We start from the raw sequence: 26,947 nt of genomic DNA on the forward strand, positions 1-26,947 counted from the left end.
ATTTTGCGGCCCGTGACTTGACAGGAAAGACTACTCTATATGCGGCCCACAAGGTCTAAGTCAGGGGTCTCAAATTTGTGGCCCGTGGGCCATTTGCGGCTCGCCGAGTCACATTTTGCGGCCCGCGACTTGTCTTCAAAGATGACTGTAATACGGCCTGTGACAAGCCAATGTTACTCGTAGGATGCACACATAAGCCTGCACAGAACTAAGAGTGAGTGAATCACTTAAAAAATGTGGTAAAAAAAATTCCACCCATTTTCTATACCGCTTGTCTTCATTAGGGTCACGGGTAAGCTGGAGCCTATCCCAGCTGAATGCAGCAAAATATAAACTCTGAAATTATTTCTTTGATTCACCCTATTACTGTATCAAGATATTATTGTTATTGTGAGCCATGTATCACGTGTCGTATCGTGAGGTACCCCGAGATTCCCAGCCCTACTCCCAATACTTGATGCGGCCCAGCCTCACTCAGACTCTACCTCCAGCGGCCCCCAGGTAAATTGTGTTTGAGACCCCTGGTCTAGAGCATGCTTCCTTGCACGTGAGACTACACTAGACCTATTGTCGCCATACTGTACTGAGAAGCGAGGACAGGCTTACGTCCCTGTGATACCACAATGTTGAAGTCTCACCTGCCCAATTGTTTCCTTCACATTCTCCAAAAGTTGAATGCAGTATTGCGTTCACTGTCGTGAAACAAACTGTCAACTCGAGCCTTTTTGCAGCCTGATTGGCTGCAGAGTCGGATAGCTGGTGGCTGCAGACTTCTCTTCACTGGAAAAAAAAAAAGAGCTGTTGTCGCTACTCTAAATATTTGGCACATCCTGTTAGATAAGTGGGGGTTTAAGGTCAGTGTAATACAGAACCATGTGTTGGCAGAATGGAGAAAATATCTTTCCCAGTGGGAGATGTTTTGTCTGTGCCTCATTTTTTTCAAGTGTGTGCTCTTTCACAGGAAGAACACCATCAGGTGATCTAAGATAAACACTTTTAAATCAATTAATCGCCAGTGTGAATGCACACCATGTCATTTAGAGTTGGCCTATTATGCAACATTCTAACGATATCATATATCCCCTAGAGCCTGTTTATGAGCATCAAATGTGAGAAAAATCTACCATCTCCCTCACTTGTTTGCTTGACTTTGGTGCAGTTGCTTTTCATACCACCTCTGACCCGCACCGAGCCAGATGAGCCATCCCTGTGTATACTCCCACTGCATCACAGAGGGCAGCTTGGCAAAAAAGCAGGAGCTTTTCCAATTATCCGTCAGTCAGCCACAGACATAAGGAGCTGTAAAGGCTGAATTATGCTTCAGCGTCGTCACTACCCCGGCCCTTCTAACGACGTTTTGATTCTATTACAATTCTATCGTGCAATTCTCTCCCAAAACGCTAGGGGCCGTGTTTTCCTGCGAGTGCGCAACCACAGCTCTCTTGTGTAGTGGAGAGTAATGACGACTGAAACGTCATCCAGATCATTGTTGGAGCTGGAACTACTGGATGTGGAACATCAGTCACATTTTTTGTACATGTTGCATCAAAACCACGAATATTGACATGATATTCCTATGAAGCGCTCGTCAATTTGCGCCATTGTCTTGTTCTGGCAGCCTTTTTGGTGCTTTTGAAGGAAGGAAACCTGGAAATGATACGCTAGAATTTTTTGGAGATGCACGGCAGGCTCCGCCGGAGGGTTGGGAGGGCGAGGAGCCAGTCGGCATCGCTTACAGTGCTGAAGCATCAGCCTTAATCTGGTTTTTCATCCGTGAATAGGCTAACCGAGCGTGATGTTGCTGTTAAAGTGTAATATTAACACTGTAGCTCACATGGCTATGCTAGCAATGCTAATGTATGTGTCGTCCTGTCCCACTCCTTAATGTTACGTTGTTGAATGTGATGACTTTTGTTACGTTGAACAAGTAGAGTTACAGTGTATATGTAAAAAGTGTGAATGTAAAAAGGCGATGAAGTACGCAATAGCACTTATTGGAGCCACGCACTCTGTCGAAGACAGGTGTGGACAAACACAGCTCATTAGCATTAAAGCTACAGACCCACAAAACAGCGGGTTGAACTGTCTTAAATTACGGCATCGAGGCTAGATTTTGGACAACACGCTTCAAATTTGTATTATTATTATGTCTTTTTACATTCTTAACAGTGTATTTGTAGTGTAGGAAAAAAGTTTGACTGTCCAGTATAGGCAACTTTGACAGCAAACTAGTTAAGACTAAATCAACAGCAAAGCAAGGAACTTTTGCCTCAATTTTAATACATTTCAACCAAATTCTTAATCACTGATATGCATAGCTTCTGTCAGGTTTCCACGCTGGCAAAAATCAAGCAGCATTTGAATGAGAAAGATGTCTTTTCTTTGGCAAAACCAGTTCATAAGAGTAGTCACATTGCTTTGACTACTGCATTTGTTTAAGCCAGCAACAACCTCCACGCAGGCCCATGCCGGCTGATTGTTGCTCTATTATCTGTCGCCTTGGGTCACTCTGCTTGCGGCGATGATAATCAGATTTTTATTTTTTTACTTACTTTGAAAGGTAGTATTTTTTTCCTGCCTCCTGATATCTTTCCGGCCTGCGTTCTCCCTCGTGCACACAAATAGATTTGACTAACGCGAGCCATGTGCGAAACATGACTATGTCTCCCAGCAGCGTGGCAGCATGAGCGTGAAGGAGGGCAAACGGGGTGAGGGAATTTTGTCATTTCCATGGTAACCACCTCCCTAGGACTTTACCGAGTCGCTTCCGATCTGCTCTTGTATTTCTTTTCAATTTAAATCCCATCTCAGCTGCCATCATTCATTTGGGGTTCAAATGGACTGCTTTAGTGCTTTGTCACACAGATGTGCCCGAAATGCCAAAAAAGTGCCCGGTTGAGAGAACACGCTGGTCTCTTTGCTCTGAGATCACCGTCACAACACGAACGTGTTATTAACGCGACACAGCTCGAACATCATCCTCAAAGCGCGTGTGCATCCTTGCATGACTGCTGAGTGTGTGATCCGCCTGTCTGGTGTACATTTTCAATTTCTGATGCTTTGTTTGTCCGCTGACGCGGGTGACCTCCACATCTTGATTGGATTGAGGAAGCAGATCCGGGTGATATATCCAATTCAGTGAGGCTATTTTTTTTTGGTTAGCTGATAAGAAACTCTGCAGTTTCTCATGACTCGTGGGACAGTCTGTTATAAAACCCTGCCTGTCAATATTGTAGGTTGTGTTGGATTTTAAAGGCCTAAACATACTCTGGCGAAATGCACACAGAACAGACACCGCAGAGGTCCACGCAGACTTGAAGCGGACGTCTGCAAGCCCCGTGCGCACAAAATGCATGTCACGCCTGTTTTTAAGGTGACACTAGTTTGCAATTGGAGCACTGGAACAGAGCCAGAGAGCCATGGAGATGAGCTCTGAAGAGAGACTTGCAAATGAGGTACGGAAGTACCAACATCTTTACGACCGCTCACAGAGAGTACAAGGACTAACAAAAAACTCTTGGAAAGCAATTGCTCAAACACTGGGCAATGATAAGGCAGTGTGCAGTGCGGAGGGGAAATTACGGGAGACAGATTTGTTATTCCACTGCTTTGCAAAGCCAGCAGGCAGAGCAGCTCTTCTTCCTTGTTGTCAGTGTCGGACGCCATGACAGAAAAAATGTAAACAACGTGCAAGGTTTGTGGAAAATGTTTCATGAAAATCTCACAGGAAACTACAATGCGGCCGGCAGTGCACTCGACTATGAAGGCTCTGATGACTGCAGACATTCCTCGCAGAGTGCGCTCCGCTCACAGTACGCTCGAGTCTATGAACACTTGCACCAACATACACATGATGGATTTCGCTCTGTGGCCGCCACCAGACTGGGTTGCAGCAAAGTTTGCTGTGCTGCCATTTCAAACACAATCAGATTCACTTCTCAACTAATTTCTGCACAGGAAAACATTAATGAAGTAGTTCCGGGCATCGTAAAACATTTAAGTGTAAAGGCAATGTGGTAAGCACCCTTTTAACACGCAACTGTGTTAACGCAAGGCTGCAACATTGAAAAGACTGCATGTGTTGTGCGGACTATTGGCTCAAAATCCAAATCATATCATCAGGCAAGTATCACACCATCTGCTCCCTGTTAGACATTAGATTACAGCATCATTCAATCCAGAAAAACCTTCCCTTCCTCAAGAGCTGTTTTCACACAAAAAATGTGTAAACCGTGACAGCAAGATGAGCAGCGTTATTTTGTACTTGAATGAGCTGATCCAGCATAAATGTTCAGTTAGTGCAAAAAATACAAATGATTGGGCATAGAAGAGTATTTTTGATATAGCGGTCCAATGAGATAGAAATGCAAAGGTTGGCGTGTGGGCCATCTTACGAGTTCATCTTATCAAACGACCAGCTGGAAAATGTAGTCGGCTCCTCTTCACCTCATCTAATTTCTCTTGTCTGACGACCTACGCAGATGTGAAGTGGAGCACTATGTCAAAGTGAGGCTTAATAGGCAACCTTTTCTTTCACTGACCAGTCCTTGCACTCCATTACTGTGCGGCAATTGAGTGACAGCATTTTTAGTGTGTTGACATTTTTTTTTCTGGAAATAACACTCTGGGTGGAGATGGAAAATGTAATATGAATAAAAAGTACTGTACGTTGGGCGAAGAATTAAGAATTATACACAGTATCGCACAAAATGTAGTACACCCCTCACATTTTGGCAACCATTTTCATTAGTGTGTCTTCAAGGGACAGACAGTATTGTCTATCTGGCAACGCAGGTGAGTGCTGGGATAGTTGTCCTGCCTTCAATCAAGCATGGTAGTGGTAGCACCATTGTCTGGGGCTGCACAAGTGCTCCAGGCACTTTGGAGCTATGGTTCATGAAGGGAAACATGAATGCCAAGTTAGGGCCCTGTAATTTTTGCGACCGAAATCGCAGAACTGGCCAATAAAAATGGAATCTACTGTTAAACACGGAATCTCGCAGAAATTGACACAGTGTCAAGGAACATTTGTGTGGGGAAGTATTTCCTCAGCGAACCGCCACGCTCACAAACATTAACCTACCCCCTCCCGGATGAAACATGTCCAAACGGCCACCTGAAACACCAGTGAAAGTTGGCAAAAAAAAAAACCTTTGGAACTCACCTCTTATGGAGTGAGCTTCGAAGCCGACGGGGTTAGCTTAGTTTAGCAGAGCATGCTAGTGCGACTCACTGTGCGTGGGTGTGTTTACACCATGTTGTGTTTTACCGCTTGTTAATATAAGCGAGCGTTTTGGAATGTCCACTGACGTTACGCAAGTTCTGAAGGAAATAAAGATGGGAGGCAGCCCCATGTTCACTGCGTCCTCGACACACCTGTTCGGCTGGTAAGCAAACTACAGGGAATTCTCTCCAATGATTTCATGACCACAGACGTCAGGGCCACCAGTCTGTAGTCATTCGATCCTGTGATGGATGGAAGGTTTTTTGGTAACCGGGACAATAGTGGACAGTTTCAAGCAGAAGGGGAGTTCACACAGTTCCACGCATAATGTAACTAGAAAACGCTAAAATGTTGACATTAGTAACTAATAAAAACACAAAGATTAGTCTTTAAGTGTAATATGTATGTGACGCTAATAAATTAACTTGCGAGCCTTTACTGCTGTCACATTGAGCGCTGTGCTTGCGTGCTCACTTCCGCATTTGCTCCTGCATACTAAGATGACAAGCCCTTCACAAAGCTGTCTTGGGCTATGCCTGCCGGTAACTAGCAGCTCGTAACCCAAATTTTGTCTCGCAATTTAAAAAAAAAACAACAACAACAAAAAAACTTGTTAGTTGGGAGACTCGTTTGTCAAGGTACCACTGTATAAATGGCAATAAAAAATACCTCCAGCGCGCCAGCACTGTCTACAGCTACTTGACTTTCAGTTCCAGTGTGTGCAGTGACGCTGGATGCATGCAGTGCCAGGACATCTCTCAGTGCCTCTTGATTTCTATGAACACTCCTGATCATCTCCAGGGTGCACGTCCTGTTTTCCAAGGCTTTCAGGCTAAACTTGCCATTCAAAATACCATTTTCTTGGTCCATTTCTGCATGATTTCCGTTCCCACTCGTGGCTCAACATCAACTGCAGCATTGTTGCGTTTCCCTAAACTAGGTGTGGGCCGAGGGTCAAACATAGTGCGTTAAAAAAATAGTGTCGTTATTGAGAATTTGTGCTAACATGTTATTATCGCATTAACTTTGAAAGCTCTAATTATTATTATTTTATGATTATAAAGTCATTGGTAGTTGAGTGACTAACATAGTTGGCTTTGGTGCAGCTGGTTTTGGGATCAATTTTGGTGATCAGTCCAGGATGCAGTGGCCTTTTCAACCCTCTATAACAGCTGGGATAGGCTCCTGCCATGATCCTAAACAGGATAAGCGGTATTGAAAATAGATGGATATCCCTATTAAATGTTTACCGTTTTTCATCTGGATCTGATCCTGATTGCCCATTTGCTAGCAGTTTAGCAAGCAAAATCACATCTCACATCAAATCTTTTTCAGATCTGTTTGTGCTTATACCCAAAATGTTAAAATGTCAGGCGGCTGCGTGTGTTGAAGCCTTCATGGAGGTTTTGCGTTGTGATCCATGCGATCTGAGGTGTGGCCCTCGCCTTGTTGGTATTTCAAACTTGTTTGTATCAGAAGCCAACATTTTGTGGTGTCAAGAGAAGGGAGAGCAAAGTGGGAAGATTTAGAGTAGCAATATATTAGTGCAGTTAAGCTGAGAGGATGGGTTCGTAGAGGACGACCCGTGTTTTAGATTGAGGTCAAACAATGACACAGAAGAGGGTCTTGTTACCTTGAGGAGAGAAGTTGTGTACCACACGTATTATGTCTCCACCAATACTGCTATATGTTAAGGCCCTCTCTCTATTATATGGGGGTTTTAAAATTGGCTTGAATTAAATAGGAAATAGATGGTTGTTACAGTCCCAAATATCCACTTTTTTTTGTTTAACTTAGCATTAGGCTCTCACTTTTTTTATATAACTGTGCTTGTTTGAGGGGATTCCGCAGGACCCCGCCAGAAGAGGGCGGTAGCGCAAAAGGTGTGTCTTTGCAGAGCTTCTTTTACAGGTGGTACTCGGGTTACGATCGAGTTTCGGTCTTAAGACTGCAATGCAAGTTAGTCGGAACTCGTTCATAAAGTGTACTTAAGTTAACACCTAAGTCACTCACACAGTACAGAGGACACATGAAGGTCACGTAAAACAGAGTAATAAAATATTAAATGCGATTAAAACTTGAATAAAAATAGATACTTGGATCCCTGTGGTTGTCTTGGACACTGAAAGGGGCATTGCAAGAGAGGGACACGCTGATATCAACATTGAAACCACTACGCTGCTTAGTTATCGCTGTCCATTTCATAGTGATCGATCCTTTCCCATGTTCAAGGATACCGTTTTTATCCTTTTATGATGGCCCGCAGCGTTTGAGCAGCTCGGACCGCTTCTACAATGTCTAATTTGCCTTCACATTTTAAATTTCGCTTTCATTTTCTTTTACGCGCTGACACCAGAGGAGTCTGACTCATGCCGGGGAGACACAATAAAGGTTAAAGTTGAAAAGCACAAAAGTGACATTGTCCTTCCTCGGGCGGCGTGACTACGCATTACTCCACCTACGTATTCTTGGGCCACGCGCACATAAACTAGTTCTTTTTCTTTTTGCGCGGTATTAATCACATACCGGAGTGCATTCGCAACCACAAAACGCCGCAAAACGAGCACAACCTGTACTTTCCAAGCAGCCTACTTACGCTGCATCTCAATCTTCAGATTAGTTTCATCCTCCCACCACTAATGCAAATAAGAAATGTTCCCTGGCTCCAAGTCTCCAGCTTGTCATGTTTGCAATTACCAGGGGATCCACGGCTAATTAAATCAGAAATATTGTACATTTAAATTTTCCCTTTTTTTCACTGACATTCTGAGCTCAGGGCTTTAAGTATTTTCAGGCATTCAAAATGTAAATGTTCCTTTGAGTGAAAGCTGGGCATGATGTTAGATGAGCAGCCTTTAGATGGAAATTGCCACTGCTGCTATGGACCGTATTTATCTGGAAGGCAAATGGTGACTCCTTTTATGTGTTTTTTTGGGGGGAGGGGCGTTGAGGAGGAAAGTACAAGTATGGGAGACACATTTATTTAAACGTTTTGACCAGTCATCAGTGGATTGAGGTGGAATGCTGTGTAAATGGGTGAGTGTAGAGCAGACTTGCATCTCTTTGTTAAACTGGACTTGAAGAAGATTTAAACTGGAATTCAACAGTTTGTGTTGTGAGCTTTTTGTTCATTGTAGCGCATTGAAGAGGCTGACCTGAGATTCCAACCCTGAGCTCTTGACCTGTGGGGCAGACATGCTAGCCAGTCGTAGTAAATATTAACATGAATTAATATCATGTAACACAACTTGTTGTTGAAAGTCAACATGACTCATGTATGGAAAATGCTGATGCCAGCAACTCATACAGTGCTTTGTACAGATAAGTAAATAAATGTTAGGTTCTCAATAGAATTTCAATTCAGGGAGGGCATGAAAGAAATTCATGACAAAAAACTGAGAACCACTGCCGTAAAGCGACATTAGCCTTGTGTAGCATGTATAATTATATATATACATTTATATTATACTTTGAGCTCTGTGTAAATGAGTTAGACTAGTGATTATCTGATTTATCCGATTTATGGTGCGGCTCTGGGAGTGAGTAAGGGACAGACACACTCTATATTACAGTGATTGCATAAAAAAACTGACAATATTTAACACTTAAATATATACGCAAGAAAATAGATGAATGGCCATTAAAAAATGAAATCAAATGTACAAATTAGTTTGTAAATGTCCTATAAAGTATTTACTTGTCCAGCACAGCTTGTCCATCAATTCCATTGATATATATATATATTCGTGACGTATGACATATTTGCAGAGCCCGTGCTTAATATCCAATCCTAACTGCTCCACGGAAAGCCAATGCAGGTGGCTAGTTTGCTAATCCACAGCAATAGTAAGGGAAATAGCCAGGCTCGCCAAGTCCGTTGTTGGAGTCGAATAAAACACTCCTTCAGTCAATGGCCCCAGTAGATTGACATTCACGCCATCAAGTGCGAGTACTTGACATAATAGATTGACGACAATACTTCAGACATACTCGCAGCAAACTCTTCCCTACACATGTTCAAGTCGCGCTCTGAGTTGACGCCCACGAGGCCGGAAGTACGGGAATACTTGTAGTATGATGCGGTTAACGTGATGACATAACCCGCATTGAGCAGACCAAACATTGTTTTCACCCGGCTTACTCTTGTTCACACATTAACCACTGAAGTGGGAGAGTTTGTGTAAATTGTAAATGAGATGAATAGTACATTTGTTCCGTCGAACAATAAATAAAAAGAAATACATGTAAATGATGTGAGGCTGGTTGGTGTGCTTGTGTGTGGTTTTTCATGACGAAGGGCCATCGCCACCTTGTGGCCTGGCATGCGTATTACAGCGTGTTCAGTTCGTATGTTCACTTTTTTTGCTTTTTTGGTATTCTTCTGTCGGTTCTGCTTCATCATTCAGTGAAGGTTGTGTTCTAGGAACCTCGTGACCTCCGGCAGGACTCTTGGAATGTTTCCACTGAGGTCACTTGAACCCGTTTTTTTGGTGGAGTTAGATGCAAAAGGTTTAGATGCAGGAGAGGAAGCTTTGTAACCTTGAACTTCCTCCTGCTGAGCCTCGGCATCCTGTCGGGAAGCAGTGTGCAAGCCTGGAATCCCAATCAGGTCTTCAAAAGCAGGGAAAGGAGATGTTTTTTTGTCCTGTGTTACTGCTTAAAGTTTGCGCACGCGTCCAGTTGAATTTGCAAGCTTTGCCACCTGTCTGTCGTAATGGTACACCATCTGTTTAGCAGCAGGTGATAACTGATGAATGCTGGAGAGGGAGTGCAGACGTGGTGTGAGGTCTTTCCTGCTGTTTCAAATGACCAAGATTCAGGACAACTTCCGTGTTTGCGGCTGGTTAAAAGCCCATCAGCTCCATGTGTCAAAGTCCCTCGTCTGCTTTGCTGCAAAACGCCCCAAAAATGTTTGAATATGACAAAGCTGCCCTCCCTACCTTTTTTTTGCTTCATAGAAAGTGCATGGGAACTGTAATTACTTCATCTCTGCGTAAAAAGGAGTGGCGTGGTCATTTTGTGTATGCTGAAAGGTTGTATAGGAGTGTCTTGGTGTGTATTATCTTCTCTTCAGCTGAAGCCGAGGTCAGACAAACGAGGTCAGCAAGGTCGCAAGGTCAAAAACAAAATGAACTCAGGAGTCGGGGGGGGGGGATCTGCACCGGTGTCTGCATCGCAATAACTTTAATGGCTCCTCATCAAGCGCATACAGGCATGCATGTGTGCTGCAATGTTTAATTAAGCGGGGGAGACTTTTTGTCTTAATAGCCCTCCTCTGCAGCTTGACACGTTGAGAATGCATTGATCCACTCTGCTTGCAAAATGGCTTACTGGGCTGCTTTATGAGCCTGGACAAATGCTAATCTCATGTAGGGGGACGCAGCTAGCTGGAGGTGCTGATACTGATAGTTAAGTCTCCTACATAAAAATGCTGCACTGGTGTTTTTTCAACATTGTCTTCTTGCTAATCATTCAATATAAATAAAATGTATTTCAACAATTGTGCTAGCTGGATGCTAATTCACATTGAAAATCCCATATACATGCTAACTATTAGCATTAGAGATTTTCCAAATATGACAATTAAATCACTAAGATGCACATTCCACGTAGACAGCTGATAGATACTAAGCATAAAATACTTACACTTTCTAAGGCTCAACAAGAGACAAGACTGACACATTCAACATCTTAATGGCACTAGACATAGTTGGTCTTCTATGACCGTGGGATTCAAATATCACTACAGAGCGTTGTCGCCACCTATAGGAGTATTAATAGATGACACCCGGCTACATTAAAAAATCTCCTTCAGAGTAAAAGCACTGTATTGAGACTGAAAACGGGTCAGTTGAGAATCTATGATCTAGAGCAGTGGTTCCCAAACTTTTTACAGTCGCTTGCCGCTTCAGACATTTGACCTGAAGCCATGTACCCCCTGCTCCTGCACACTTAAAAACAGAAACCTTTTTATCTTAATTAACTTGAAATAGTGTACAACATTATTTTTGTAGTAATTCCAGGTCAACAATGTGTATTTTGCACGGTCACATTTTGATAAAAGTTTCACATGAGCACTGATAAATAGATAAGTAATCATTCTACCATTCTTTTATTCCAGTCTAATGTTGAATGGGTTGAATTTGAGCATCATGTTTTTTGTCCGCTCACGATGGCTATGGTTGTTTAAGTCTGCATATTAATTTAATATCTTATTTGAAGTGGAAAGTCTAACAGTCACGACAAAGCATTATAAAAATAATACAACCAACGATAATGCCTCATTTTCGGGGGAATCCCCACTCACCGTGACAGGTTTTCACCGCTGGGCCATGCCGGGATTGAAACGCCAACATAAATGAAATCGCCAAGATGAAACACTCTTAATGCACAAAATAATCATCAAACGTATTTGTTCATGTAATGCACACAGAACCATGAACAACTTCACGGCTGTCTCCTTTCTGCTGCGTTCCTCTCGCGCCGTGTGGCGTTCAGGCACACTCGTAATTGCGAGTGTTAGGCGCTAATTGTTTTTCGGTTTTATTCACGTAACCCCTATCGCAATTGGCGTACCCCTGGGGGTACACGTACCCCACTTTGGGAACCTAGGGTCTAGAGGATGTTTGATTAGCATTTTTTGCAATAGCAAAAATTGACATGAGCATTTTAAAGCAGCAGAAGCCCTTTTGTCAGAGATATTTGACCAGAATATTTGAGATAGGTCTATGAAATTAAACATAATGCCTTTTGTTAGCTTATTTTTTTGACGACCATTCGGTGAAAGGAGAGTTTTAAGATATGACGGAGTCCTGCGTTGACGTTATACACAAAATAATAATAATGGTGAAGGAAGAAGTCTGGCCCAGCCTGGCTGTAGCCTGTTGTGTTCCTTGGTTGAATTCATAGGAGGGGTACGCTGTCGCACTGGTATGATGTGAGAGATACCGTCACCCCAAAGAGAAAGACACAAGCCAGATCAGGGGGAACTGAAAGGTACTCCAAGGGCAGTTTTATCACTCAAAAGACAGTTTTTGCTATTTTTGATGACCTTCAGGCAGTTTATTACATTTTGAGTGTTCATCGTTTGATGAAGGCAGTGGACTCCCATTGGCGTTTCTCTTGCAATCGTTGTCTGCTTCATTTAGTACTCGCAGATGATGACGGTGTAGACATTCACCTTGCTTGCGTAGTAGCACAATAGCTGCCGTTGTAACGTCGCCCCACTTCTATTGAAGCACGTAGTGTTCCACTCTGTTCTGTAACAATGAGTCACCGTTTTGAGTGATCCAGCGCTCGTATTCACTCCGCTGACGTCTGCTGCCAGCCAGACTGCGCAGGAGACTGTGAAAAGATGCAACATCTAGACATGAGGTGAAGATTACAGTGATTCTTCGGATGTGGCAGATGGATGCAGACTCCGCTCAACAATCTTGCGGTCCACTGTATGTGTCTGAACACGAGAAATAGGCTAGGAAATTGCAAACAAACAGCACGTCCTCCACTATAGACACACACAATGACCACCTGGACTTCCTAGGTTTTGACAAATTGCTACCATAAATGTGCTAATGATAGTCAGGGCGTTTCTTACTTTAACGGCAAAGTGGACGGGGTGTTAATTGAAGAGAGACTCCTATTTCTAAAATTTCAAAACTCATAACATTTTTTTTAACTTGATAGGCAGTAACAGAACCAATGTTGTAACAGCGGTAAGGCGCAAACTGCTCAGCCAGCGTTAATCGCGATGATGAGATCAGTGTCAACAATAGCACGACAAGTGCAACCGGCAAGACTTTCACACCCTCTCCTGAGTACTGCAATCAACTTTGAAGCGCATTCAGAGGTAGATAAAGCTTCTGGATGCTGACCACTCATGATAATTGAAATGTGGCTACTGCCGTCTTGTGGAGCCTCTCTCCACCAAAAAGGCTGGATCACAAGAGTTCACCCTGTGCATCAGTCTCAACCCCTGGGCGTGTTGGTTCTATAGGGGAGTGAACAGATTGAGTGAACCCTCCTGTCAGTCATTCAGTCTCTTTGTCCCAGTGGGGAGAGGCGGGGCACTAGCTGTGTGTGTCGTGTGCCACACGATCGAATACTTTCTTTGTGCCTGTTGTGTATAAAACCCGATCTGATATCGTTTGCGCACCGTCAACATTTTGGTGACATGGACAATTCAATAATACAAAACGGTGGAACTTAATTTCCAACTGCCGTGATTCCCGAAGTATAAAAACCTCATTGTGCGTCAAACGCATTGTGCTGCATCCAAAACATGTACTTTGACCAAACGCCCAACAAAACGTTACACCTCATTAAATGTAAACCGCGTATTCCACACACATTGTTGCTAAAAGTGAATCAAGGAAGTGTATGTGTAAACCTGCTGACGTCTGCAGTGACACACAATGTGAGCTTCAGAGTATTTCCAGGTTATTTCTGTTTTTTTGGTCAATATTCAGACAAGAACGAAAGTGATACTGATTCAAAATCAGAAATATGGCACAGTGTCCATGATTACATTTCGGTGTTCTTCTGATGTATTTTTCCTTATCAGTGCACTTTGGGGAAGTATTGTTGTACATCATTTTTCTGTGTGACATTTCAATTACAGTGCTAAATATGCTTGAGACGTTAAAGTTTATTGCTTTTGATATGGTGTACTTGCATTATTTTGCCATATATTATTACATGAATGTAAAAAATGGTCTCAAAATAATGTTGACGATAATGAAATCATTTCTAGGACAGTTATCGTCCAACAAAATTTGTTGTGACAGGCCTGGGCTCCGCAAACGGAAGGCGACATCACCTACAGTCATTCATTTTCAATGGAACCTGCGCGACAGGTTTACGATTGTTGCAAGTCTTCGTCCCGCCGAGCGACACGCGAAATTTGTGCGTCTTAAATTTTGTGCTTGTGCATGTCATTGTACACTCGCCGGCTTGGCATGTGATCGAAAAGTTGAAAAATGTTCAACTTGAGGGGACAGGATGCTAATTCCAGGTAGACAAGAAGGGGGGAAAAAAATACTTGCCGTGTCGGATTTCCCGGAGCTATTTTACATTTCCAAAAAAGAACGTAAAGAATGTGGAGCCATACCATTTATCAAGCAGCGGCATGGGAACGTGTTGGCACCAAAGTAAACATATCGGGTAAGTTTACATTCATTTACACGGACATTTGTGTAATTTTATCTTCGATGATAACAAGATCCAGTACTAGCAAGTTTCGCAGGTCGCGGTTGTTTATCGCTTCCCGTGTGTGGAGCCCATTAATGCCAATGTTTTTTGAACTGGTGCTAATTTGAGACCGCGGTGGTTATAGAGGCTTTAATTGGAGCCTGACGCGTCAAAGGAACACTTTAGTCACGTTTTATTCGAGTATTAAACAGTTGAATGATTGTAAGCATTTGTAGCTTTTCGGGGACATTGGTGGCAGGTCAAACATGATGCGCTTTTACACACCTGACCATCCTGCTGACGGTCATGGGCGCTCTTGCTTCAGCTCCAGTGATGGAAAATGGAAAGACGACAGTCAAGTCAGAGGTTCACTTCAGTCAGTCAACCACTTGTTCAAAAATGCCTCGACTCGGCATGTTCACTTGAAGGAAGGCCCAATTTCGACAACTACCACTGCTTGTCCCTTAATTGTAGTCAGATTTGACTGAAGCGTTGAGCAGGCGTCAACTGCTGTAGTCTACATGCCTGTGACTGGATTTGAATGTGAACTGAAAAGGCCATGAAAGCTCAATTTCACACCCAGTAGAATAGCTGACATGTCGTAGAAATCATACAGTTTGTCTTTGGCTGTCTCTTCTCATTTCATCGCTCTTCATTCTACTGTAGCTCTCCACTGGCTGAGAACGTTGACCTCGTCCAGCTTGACAGGGTCAGACCCTCTTATCATGCCTTTCAGAGCACTGCAGTGGTGTAACGTACTGATAGCGATCATCTCTCCTCACTATTTTCTTTTCTTGAGCTCTTTTGGCATCTTAAGCTAATCACTCTCATGGTTCATGTGTAACACTTTTAATGTGGCAGGCTACCAAGCATAAGCCTTTTTTGTTTGTTTTTTTTAAATGCCGCAGTGTAGCTTCTAAATGTACAACTTTACAGTTCAGTATTCCACAAGAAATCGGGAAAAAGACAGGTTGTCTTGTATTCAGGGTTTTAAGATTTACACATGTAAACCAGCATGTGGCGTCAAACGACTCCGCCCCAAGCGAGTCAGAGCTTTTCTTCCCGTCACTCACAAACACCAGTGACATGTAGAGATACAGAGACACGGAGAAGGCGTCGTAAAGGCTGGGCAAGTTAGCAAAAAGTAGGAATTCCAGAGCTGGCATCATGTACTGGTCCACGGCATGCATGTTGACGCTTGTACGTTTCGCTGCTCTCCAGGTCCGAATTTTGTTGTCTGGTTTCAGTTTCAAGTTCAGTCTCTGTACGTAGCATGACGTGCACGTCCAAAGAGATCCTCAAACTGCGGCCACACTATTTATCGCCTATTTAATTTTGATAGATCACATTACTGATGGACAAAGTGAAATGAGGTTTGTTGGATTAACACAAGATGTGCAATATGCATCAAAACAAAATTAGACAGGTGCATCATTTTACACCTAGCATTGGTTAATTTAAACACAAAATGGGTTTTTGGCCTTAAGCCTTGGTTCTCATAGACAGGTGCGTCCAATCATCTAATCAAAGGTATTTAAGGTGGTCACTTGCCAGTTGTTTTTCTCTTTCTGTGAATACGGGCAACATGGGGTCCCCAAAACAGCTTTCTAATGACCTGAAAATGAAGATTGTTCAGCACGAAGGCTACAAAAAGCTAACGGAGATTTCAACTGTCTGTTTCTTGAGGGGCATACTGAGGAAATGAAAGACCACAAACAATTGTTATTATTAAGGCCAGAAGTGGTAGGCCGGGAACAATATCAGAGGCAAAGGCGAAGGTGGGACCTGTCAAAGACAACCCACAGACCACTTCCAAAGAACTACAATATCAACACAGAGTCACCGGAGGTGTGCAAAAGAACATTTGGACAAGCCAGCTTCATTTTGGAATAAAGTGCAGTAGTGATGCATATTGCACATATTTTGTTAATGCTATAAACCTCATTAAACTCCCAAAATTTTGCTCTGTCCAACAGTTATTTTATATATTAAAGGAAAACTGCACTTTTTTGGGGGGGATTTTTGCCCGTCATCCACAATCCTTATGTGAAACACGAGCACACGTCTTTGCCTTTCCTGTGCGTTCTAAAGAGAAACAAACAGTTAGCATGAGGGAGCTAACAAAGCACATCATGGGACTCGCCTAGTTTGACTATAAAGCCCTCTAAAAAAGGTTTCATGGTTTTATATACATGCTGTGACCATGCAGTAACAGGTACATTCACGATAATATGTAGTGCTTACAGTATTTTGCCATATTTTGATCCTTTTAAACATTACCAGAACTTCTTTCCCAGGTGCATTGAGTTCGCATAGCCCGTAGATGGGAACTAGCGCTACTTCCATCAACAGCAGCAGCGTGTCAAGCGTGTGTCTGCCTGCTACTACTAATCAAGGCGGACTTCATGACTTCTGGACAAATGAGGATCCAGATTCTTATCTTTATGAGGAGGATGACTGACAGATTTATGTCGTATCGGACCATTTTGGAGTGGGTTCACTCTTGGTAGTGGCGTGAGGTGCTGCATCACTACACCAGAAAAGTAGTTCTTCGTGTTAGCTGCTACAAAAGCAATGTCGCTGTAGCTTGGGTTTATATACGGGTCAGGTATGTAAATAGAACATTGTTAGTGCTTTTTGGAGGTTTTTTGAGGGCGTTATATTCGATATTGGTGTGTCTTGTTACGTGCGTTGTTAGCTCCCACATGCTATCTGTTTTTGTGTGGTCATGTTTCACATGAGGATTGTGGATGACAGGCAAAATTCAAAAAAATAGTGCAGTTTTCCTTTAAAGTTAAAGTGGGGATACAAACAAGCAATGATTTATAAATGAAAACGATCAAAATTGTCAGGGGTGTCCAAACCTTTGCATACCACTGTATAAGTATTTGGGGGTATGTTTGCCCTTTATTACAGCGCTGAGCAAGGGCAGCAAAACAAACCACCGGCATATGTGCTGTAAGCCTTGTGGTTGGTGCACCCGGGAGTAACCTTCCCTCTGATTGGGCCACACAGACGGAGGCTCACAACAGATTTGGTGGCTGACTTTTTTGTTTTGTTTGGTTTTGAGAGGTTCAGATTGAGGCTGCTGCACGTGCATGCAAGTGTGAAGTGGAAGAGCTTATTGGAGGGATGAGGTGGCGGAAGGGAGGAGGGGGTAATTTAAGGTTAAGCTTGGGTGCAGAAGAGAGCGAGTCTATTTAAAGGACACCACCTCCCCTCTCATGAATGATTCAACAACAGTACGCCCCTCCCCCATGTCATCAAGATCAGCTGGAGGAAGAATTGGCTCGGCCAATGGGATTACGCTGCCGGATTGTGTGTGTGTGTGTGTGTGTGTGTCTACACACACAGCTGAGAGTGTGTGCAAGCCAGGACAAGTAGCAGCAGCAGCAGCAGCAGCAGCTTCTGTGTTTGTGTGCAGAAAATGTAGGCCAGCCGTCTATTTTCCCTCCCTCTGTCATCTCTCTCGCTCTCTACCCTTTTCTCCCCACTGTCTTTTTGTTTGCTAGCTGAGCTGCCGTAGCTGCAGTCGCCACGGTGACTGCTGCCGCTTCCGTCTTTACCGAGGCTCGTCTCTCTCGGTCTTTCATCTCTGTGCATCCCTGCTCACCATGAGGACTTCCATAGGGGTCATGTAACCTCCCTGAGGAACTATTGTTTGCATCGGTGTGTGTGTGCGTGTGTGTGCGTGTGTGTGTGAGAGAGAGAGCGAGAGAGAAAGGTGTGCTTCAGGGTCCAGCCATGAATTCCTGTTGGAAAATCAAGATTCAGGTACATTTCTTGCTCGCTCTGTCTTTTGTGCACGTAGCATAACATGCGTAGCTCATCATCCTGACAAGTAAATGGTCGTAGAAAGCTGGTTGTTATGGTGAGACCCTCTGTTTCTGTGGTGATGGCAGCGAGATAACAGCAGTGCCACAAATGTGTGGTTTTGCAGCAGTTAAGTGGCTTCTCTGTTTTGTTGCGCTCATCTTTTGTTTGCTGGGTGGGTGTTGCATCACCGCTTCGAACCGTGCAATGGTCCGTTCCTATGCATGCATGCACTCTGCTGTTTGTGCTTGTGCAATATACTGTAGCATCTGTCACATCCTCGGTGTGAAAGCTTGACCCACTTTCTAATGTGCCCCTTACCCTTTGTTCAGGAGGATGGGAGGGCGGGGTGCACAGTGTGCAATGCCGTACAGTCAAGTCAGTTGTATTTCTTATATCATAAGGCACTTAACACACAGCGCAGCTCATTATGGAAACTCAACCACATGTGAGCAAGCTCTTGGGTGACTGAGACAAGGAAAAGCTAAAAAGTCAGCCGCCTGATACTTTTCCACTGGCAGGCACTACCAAAAGGTAAAAACAGGTACCACCAGGTTCTATATATGTAGTACCTGATCAGCTGGTCGCTCATTGGTGAAAAAGATTCACTCTAGAATTAACACTGCTAACTCACTCTTTTGCCGTGTCTTAGATGTGGATTATGCTCATGGATACAGACCAAAGCGTTGCAGAACTGTAGGGGGGGGCATTTTTTAGCTTGCTTGCCAAAGTGTTGGCTGATTCCCGAGGCAAGAAAGCGAATGGTGACGGTTCAGCACACAGCCAAACACAAAAATCCCCTTCGACATCAACAGGTGTTTCACAGCCTCACAGATCACCGCCACCTGCTATGGTGCCACAAATATTGCCTTCTTATTAATAAGAACATGCAGAACTCCTCCACCGTCGCCATGTTTGTTATCAAAAACAACCATCTTCTCTGTGGGTAAAACTTTGTCCCAGAGCAGATACCGATCATCCATGAGTGAGATTGGCCGATACCGAAAACATGGATGAACTGTACATTTTTCCTTTTGTTTATACTGAGTGCTACTGGCCAGGGCCGCCCTTAGACAATTCTAAGGGCCCCTGTCAAATAAGTAATTATTAGGGCTGTCAAATGATAAAAAAAATGTAATCCGATTAATCACCGTATTTTAATTAATTAATCATGATTAATCACCATTAGCAACTGTGTGAAATATACCCATTTTTACTGTATTTAATGAAGAGAAAGCTCAATGACAGGACAGGATTATACATATTTTTGAATGTATTAACAGCTCCAAATGAACTGAATGTGTCAGTCAAGCTAAAAGATACCACACAAGTCTAAAAATCTATTTGTTTAACACTAGTTTAACACTAGCATTTTTCTGTACATTCCTGCTACCTCCTTTTCACCCTAGCGGCGTTTTGACCACCCGTGCTTCACGCACCGTCTTTTACGAGAAACATATGGATCCTCTGGGACGTCCCCTCCTGCGACCCAGAACACAGAGAAGCTCCAAAATGTGCTGCTTTGTGGACTGTCCTAGCAGCCGTGAGCTTCTGTGCAGCGCCACTTTAAACTCATTAAAATCCTTAAGAGTTATAAAGTGAGTGATAAGAACATCCAATTCATGTTTATCCAATTCATGGTTTTCTTTATCTTCCTGTTTATTTATACACACACACATTATAAAGCTGTTTTTGTGATGTCCGGAGTGTCCCTGAATGCATCTCGTGTTCATGTAATGAGAATGAGAAAGATTGAACAAGCTAGACGTGTGTGAGTTGGAGGTACATCGTGTTGGTACATACTGGTGTTGGAATTGTGGCTGTGTGAGGACGCGCCACTGTGCTTATGACGATGGTGCGCATGCGTTTATTACACTAAAAAATGTAACGTAATTAATTAGTTAAATAGTTAGTTAATGCGTTATTTTTGATAGCCCTAGTAATTATTAAAAAATAAATGTTTGGATTGTTTTTTGTTTTTTTTTTGCCTTTTTATTCTTGTGAAATGATTTTTGTACTATTTCACACAAACCTGAATTACATTTGATTCATGTTTTGGAGTAATACGAACACATGATGAATAAATCGTTACATTTCTTTATTAGCTCGAGATAACAAAATTAACAGAATAAAAAACTGACGCTATTAGGGTTTTACAGACGAGTGTTGATTCTCGCGGTAATACGGGACCAAGTGAGGCCCTTGTCGGCTCAATACGGGTGTTGGCAACACTACGTGACATAGCACACATGTAGGGGTTGCCGCCGCGCGTCTCGACTTTGAAGATCCTTTGGGAATTGGCCGATCGATCGGAGCATCCCTAGTTTTAACACGTGTTTTTATATGTAAATAAATGAGCCTTTATGGTCCACAGTCTGCACTTTGCTGCCCTCAGTCTCCTCCTGTCTAATTCAATATAAGTGCTATAAGTGCTATACTGATTGACACTTTCAAATAGAACATCATTTGCTGTTGTTTTATTGCCGAGGTTGCAAGAATGTGTTGATCTGAACCACTATTATTATTATGTGTTAAGATGGATGCAGACCAGCAAAATGCACTAAAATCTAACAGGGCTGACCGACTTGAGCATCTTAAGAGATAATTATCACCTTCTGGCCATTGAGCATCCTGTAAATGGTGTGTGTGTGTGTGTGTCTGTCTTCGTGTACATGTGTGTGTGCTCACATGAGAGTTTAATGTGTAACTACTTCCATGTGATGTGAAGGTAGTATTGTGTATTCAGCAGCCCTCCTTTGCTTATTGTGCCAATGGCCACTTGTGTCAAAGCGAAGGGAGCAGGCGAGCCTCCCAAAGTGCACACATGCTGACAAGGCCTATGTGGTGCTGGGGAGGAGATTGTCTGTTTTTTATTTTTTTTTTAAATATATTTTGGCCTTCAGCTTAACATATCACATCGACTGATGCACCAAATCACAGAGCTTTGTGTCAAATCCACAGCTGTGGGAGGGAGGAGGGGGAGATTAAATCAGTCACATGTTGTGGCACAGCTTAAAACCTGTTGAGGGGAGGAGTCTATGAGGAGTGAGGAAGACTGATGACTGGGACAGAGCATCATGATAAACCCATTGATTGATTTGAACATACTGTACATGTACTGTAGTTTCTTCTAGGTTATACATGTCAAACTCAGGCCCGCAGGCCAGAACTGTTGGCCCGCACCACTTTAACTATTACACCCTGGCTGTAAAAAGAACACCTTTTAAAGAGGCATTAGCCACTCAAAAGTGATCATTTTAACTGCAGCAAAGCATGGTGGGAAAACACGTAAGCCGTCCAATACACGGCTACAAACTCCTTCTGTTTACACACCTCGTGGATGTGTTTGTATTGATATGAAATACTGTAGCTTTTGCATTTTTCTGTGCCGCTTGTCCTCAGTAGGGTCGCGGGTATGCTGGAGCCTATCCCAGCTGACTTTGGGCGAGAGGCGGGGTACACCCTGGACTGGTCGCCAGCCAATCGCAGGGCACATATAGACAGAATCGAGTGAGGTTCCTTGGGTTGGCAAATGTAGCACGTAAAGAATATTTGGATAAAACTGTTGTTTTTTTCTCCAATAGTCCATTGAAGTATAGAAGTATACATGGACGATTTAAATTGAATGGAGTGAGGTTCCCAGGTTGGCAAATTTAGCATGTCCAATTTGAAAACTTATTTGTATTTCATAGTTTATCATTGAAATATACACAAGCGCTTATCCGTAATGTATACTGTACCAGCAACGTGGACTAGTGAAAGTGAATGGAGTTAGGTTTCGGGTTGGCAAATTTAGCATGGCCAGTTAGAATACTTATCATTTCTATTGTAGTTTATCACTGAAATATAGTCAAGTCTCTACTGTAGTACCAGCAACATAGACTATTGGAAGTGAATTTAGTGAGGTTCCCAGGCCTGCAAATTTAGCATGTCAAGTTCTAATACTTGTTTGTATTCCATAGTTTATCGCTGAGATATGCTCATCCCTACTGTAATCAGTACCAGCAACATGGACTGCTGAAACTGAACGGAGTTAGGTTCCCGGGTTGGCACTCAAACGTTTTGCCCATAGTTTGTCACCGACATATTCATCCCTGCTGTATCCCAGCGACGTGGACTCATGACAATGAATGGAGTGAGCTTCTACCGGTTGGCAAATTTTGTGCATCAAGTTAGCGGTTGTTTTCATCTGCTCGACTGACTAGGCTACTATCACATGTTATGTTTCACATGTCGTATGTTATTTTCTTAAAGTTGGCTTGTTCATTTGAATGGGAAGATACTCCGCTCCGAGTCTCGGGCATGTTTTGCCGCTTTTTTGCCTTTTTGTTTAAACAAGGCAGCTCATGTTTGTCGTTCAGAGAATTGTCAGGAAAAGAAAGATTTAATTGCGGGGAAAAGAAATGTTTTGTCCAGTACTTAATGAACTTAATCTACTATGTACTATGTACTAGCGCTAACACTCCGTTAAGCAACCTGCAAAGTGTACCGCGAGTCACAAGAGCTTGTTTGGTGTTCTTTTTTTCGCTTTTTAAAGTGGAATATTCAGACATGGCACTGCCTTGTATAACGGTCAACATTTGACTCCTTCCCTCCTCTTTTCATCATTATGTAAGCGTCTTTTTCTCTCTCTGCTTGCGTGTAATTGAGCGATTATATCACCAGGGTAGAGAGGGTTCACAAACTAATAACACTGCTAATTAACGGACACGGCGCAGGAACAATTACCTGTGGCTCGCCTTCTTCACACAAGTCGTAAATAATGACTCATGTCATGCGGATGGGTGCGACTTCAAGTGCTGTTACCGTTGATATCTTTGCCACCATCACATTTATTTGTCATTGGAAGGCCGTGGATGTTACTCAGGTCCAGGCCAGTTCTGTCATGTTATATACTGTCAGAGTCACTTATTAGGCTCGCAGCTAAGATAGAATGCTGGACAGCGTTGCTCCTCTGCTGTATCCTGTTTGGACATACTGATGTAATTACTCCTCGGATGAGGAGAAACAAGCAACTGACAAAGACGAGGACGGGGAAAGCACATCCTGCTGATGGGAACGCTGACATTTGAAGACAGACACGCATGCAAAAGCAGCAAACGAGTGTACAAACACAAGAATAAGCTGAGATTAATTGACTTTTCCTTATTGTGTCCCAAGAATTCATACACAGAATGTTTTCCTATTTGCTTCTGACTCTTGCTTTGTTTGTCTGAGGACTGTTAACCGGCATATTTGAGATGTTTCATGTGCGTTCTTGCCCTGCAGCTGCACACTCACTCACTCAGCCTTTATGCTTTATTTCTGATCTGACTGGGGGGACACAGGAAGCCACATGAAGACTATTTGTCTGGGATATTTGATATTACTCTGTGCTGCCTCTAATGAGGGAGAAACAAGTCAATGCAGTGTTTTAACTTCAATGTCTTTGTGTGCTTTTGTGTTTTCCTGCAGTGTTGTTAAATTAAGAGGGTGTAGTCTTTTATGTCAGCTTGTATAGCGAACGTAAGTGAGTACCAAGGTAATTGTCATGCCTACAGTCAAGCATGGTGGTGGTATTGTCCTGGTCTGGGCCTCCATGAGTGCTCCAGTCACTGGGGAGCTGTGGTCCATCGAGGGAAACATGAATTCCAACATGTACTGTTATATTCTGAAGCAGAGGCACACACACACCAAACACTCCTCCAACATAACAAGTGACGGTGAAGGGGATGGAGGGGCCAAGTATGTCTCTAGACCTAAACCCAACGAAGCACCTGTGAGGCATCCTCAAGTGGAAGGAAGGTGAAGGAGCACAAGGTGTCTATTTTCCACCAGTGTCACCAGTCATGTCATGGAGGCGTGCAAGAGGATTCCAGTAACAACCTGTGCTGCCCCTTTTTCAGCTTCCCACTATTCCCTTTCATCCAGCTGCCATGCCACTTCTGTTAACTGTCTCTGATTCTACCTCAGAAGATGGAAAATTCCTGGTTGGTGAGACAGCGACACAGAAAAGTGTGGCTTTAGATGGCCAGTGTGTAAGATCAGTAAATCCATTTAGTAGATCCATTTCAATCCAGTTCTACTTTATTTGTGCCCTCTGTCCGATGTGAACACATTAACTGAATGCGGATGAGACCACCTACGGTTGTTTGGAAGTGTTGTTTACTTCAAATCCACTGCAGGTAAATGTCCATATGTTAATGAGTGGTGTCCTGGCTGGTACAGGATCATGATCTGGGGTGCTTTTTCCTTCAATGGAACAATGGACCTTCAAGTTGTGCAGGGGCGTCAAACGGCAGCTGGCTAAGTGGAGGTGTTGCAGGGGGCATCCATCATGACTGAAGGCCCTCGTCTGTTTGGTAATATTTTGGAACGTCCTGCGCATTCCTCTGATCTAAATCCCTGTGAGAACGTTTGGAGATGGAAGCCAAGGGAAGTTTCCAAAAAAGGACAGTTGATGCCCTCGATGAAGACATCTTTTCCACCTGGAGCAACATTCCCACTAGCCTCCTGGAAACACTGGCGTCAAGCATTCCCAAACCAATTTTTGAGGTGGTTAACAACAATGGTGGAGCTACTCAGTACTGAGGCCTCTTTTGGTGGGGGGGTTGAATTATGTTTTTTGTTTTTTTTAGGTATGGTCTTAAACGTTTGATCAGCTGATGAACAGCCTGTTTCAGTTCAATGGTTATTTGCAATATATTGCTTACTCAATGTTATTTTTTTTTCTCACTCCCATTTCTTCTTTTTGCATGTGGAAGCTCTACTTAGAACCTCCTTAAGATACAACCATGCAAAATATTTCAACTGGTCTTAAACATTTTCATCAGCACCGTATTTCCCTCACTGCATAAAATGTACAATGAAGTCTAATTGTACACACATTTAGCTGCCGGCGCAAGAATGAACGCAAGTTTTAATGGACTTGAATTTTTTTCACGGCACACAGCGCCGCCACTTGACATTGGAACTGTGATGAGTTGGAAACAATAGACCTTCTCTTGAACGCGGCTCATTTCGATAATTAATTTAGAGAGAATTCAAGATGACTGGAAGAGAGAGAGGCTGCACATCCCACTCTGCCATTTTATTTCTCTGATTGGATTTCCTCAACACCCACCTCATTACTGCCCTACGATAACGACCATTCAATTTACTTTACTTCTGCTTTACCTTTCCCCTTACATTTTTACATCACCACCTTACCATGCGTCGGTGGTAGAGAAGTAGTTCACATAGTTGACTTTCATGATACAGTAATTTGTTTATTCTCTGTGTTTCCAACTGCAAATTCAGTAGATGGACAGTGTGCAGATTTTTTGTGGAAAATGCATATTTTTCCAAAGGCAGGAGAACTGGAGCACCCCGGACTGTTTACATCTTGTTTCCAGTTGTTATCATGATCATCGTCTAGAGTGGAGTACAAATACACGCACACACAAAACTTCCTCAGTTTTAGAAAAGTTTAAGTATAACCAAACAATGTCATTTAAAAAAACAAAAAAGTCTCTCTGAACCTCTCTTCTCTTTGTGTCTGTCACGGGTTTTTTTTAAAATAGAAAGCTCCTCAAACGTTTTCCTTTGAGGAGCTGCAGAAAGACAGGCTCTGTAAACTCTGTGAACCTTTTTTTCATCAGAATTATGCATGAGTCCAGAGAAGAAACGCAAGCAGTTTGTGGTCACACTGGGAAGGAAGGTGACTCCCAGACGGTTTAGTAGAAAGCATTTTATTTATTATTTTGAAGAAAGACAAGCGGGATGAACACTGGATTGGTCCATGTGCCTTCTCATCTTCTGACTAATCTCTGCTGTTGTTTACTAAAGGTCACTTTTTGGCCTTGTCTGTCCTCAATAAGTCTTCGTCTGGGCTGCGTATTTATCTAAAGAGGGAAGGATTAAGGACAAAGATCAGTAATTTGTTCTGTACTTTACCGTCATCCTCGGTAAAAATTGAATCTGTGCCAAGCTTGACTGTCAGAGAATTAGTGATAATGCGACACATCGAGTGCTGAATTTTCCATTGTGGGATATTAAGTGTAAGTTATAAAAGTAATGATGGATGGATGAGCTCATTGTAGTCCACTGCTACATTTGTAAGCTTAAAGGGACTGTACTCAAGATGACTTCTTTTTCCAACCAAGAAAATATTACACCACCACCACCCGCTCGCATATGTTACCAGTCGTGGTTTAAAAGAACAGATTCTACAGGAAAATGTTTGGACTTTTAACAATTACGAATTAAATGTCATAAAAATTGGTGTAAAGTGTTGTTCGGCCTGAATAAGTTGACTGGTCCATATTGCATACGCACGTGCAAACACACACACACACACACACACACACACACACACACACACACACACACACACACACACACAAAAGCTTACTCGTGTACTCAAAGCAGGTAGAATGCTTACAGAACGATAGAATGCTTACAGAACGTTTGAACACGAGCGCCCTCTGGGTAGCTGGGGACCTTGCTGCATACAGTCAGAAGACAGCTGGCAAGTCCTGCTTGGCGCTGGTCCGCCCGAAAAAACATCGAACATAAACACATGGCTGATGACTGTATAAGCTCGTATCTGTTTTTTTTGTTGTTTTCAGGCACGAACGCAATCATAACAATCATAATCTAAACCACTTCCATAACCAATAAATACAAATACCGTTTACAGTAATCCCTCATTTATCACGGTTAATTGGTTCCAGACCCGACCGTGATAAATGAATTTCCACAAAG

The 26,947-nt window shown here is 43.0% G+C and overlaps 1 protein-coding gene across 5 annotated transcripts in view; it reads left to right on the forward strand.

The window, feature by feature from the left end:
• marchf8 (membrane-associated ring finger (C3HC4) 8) overlaps positions 1–26,947 on the forward strand; it is a 91,897-nt gene that overhangs the window by 44,005 nt on the left and 20,945 nt on the right. Inside the window, exon 1 of one of the 5 annotated variants that reach the window (XM_054799416.1) lies at positions 17,626–18,184. The exons of the other annotated variants lie outside the window; for them this stretch is intronic. Within the exon in view, the coding sequence (XP_054655391.1) occupies positions 18,155–18,184 (30 nt within the window). The 5' untranslated portion in view covers positions 17,626–18,154. Of the gene's footprint in view, positions 1–17,625; positions 18,185–26,947 lie in introns of those variants that run through there. 5 annotated transcript variants of the gene reach the window in all.

This window comes from Dunckerocampus dactyliophorus, chromosome 14, assembly GCF_027744805.1.
Source record: "Dunckerocampus dactyliophorus isolate RoL2022-P2 chromosome 14, RoL_Ddac_1.1, whole genome shotgun sequence".
Taxonomy (NCBI): domain Eukaryota; kingdom Metazoa; phylum Chordata; class Actinopteri; order Syngnathiformes; family Syngnathidae; genus Dunckerocampus; species Dunckerocampus dactyliophorus.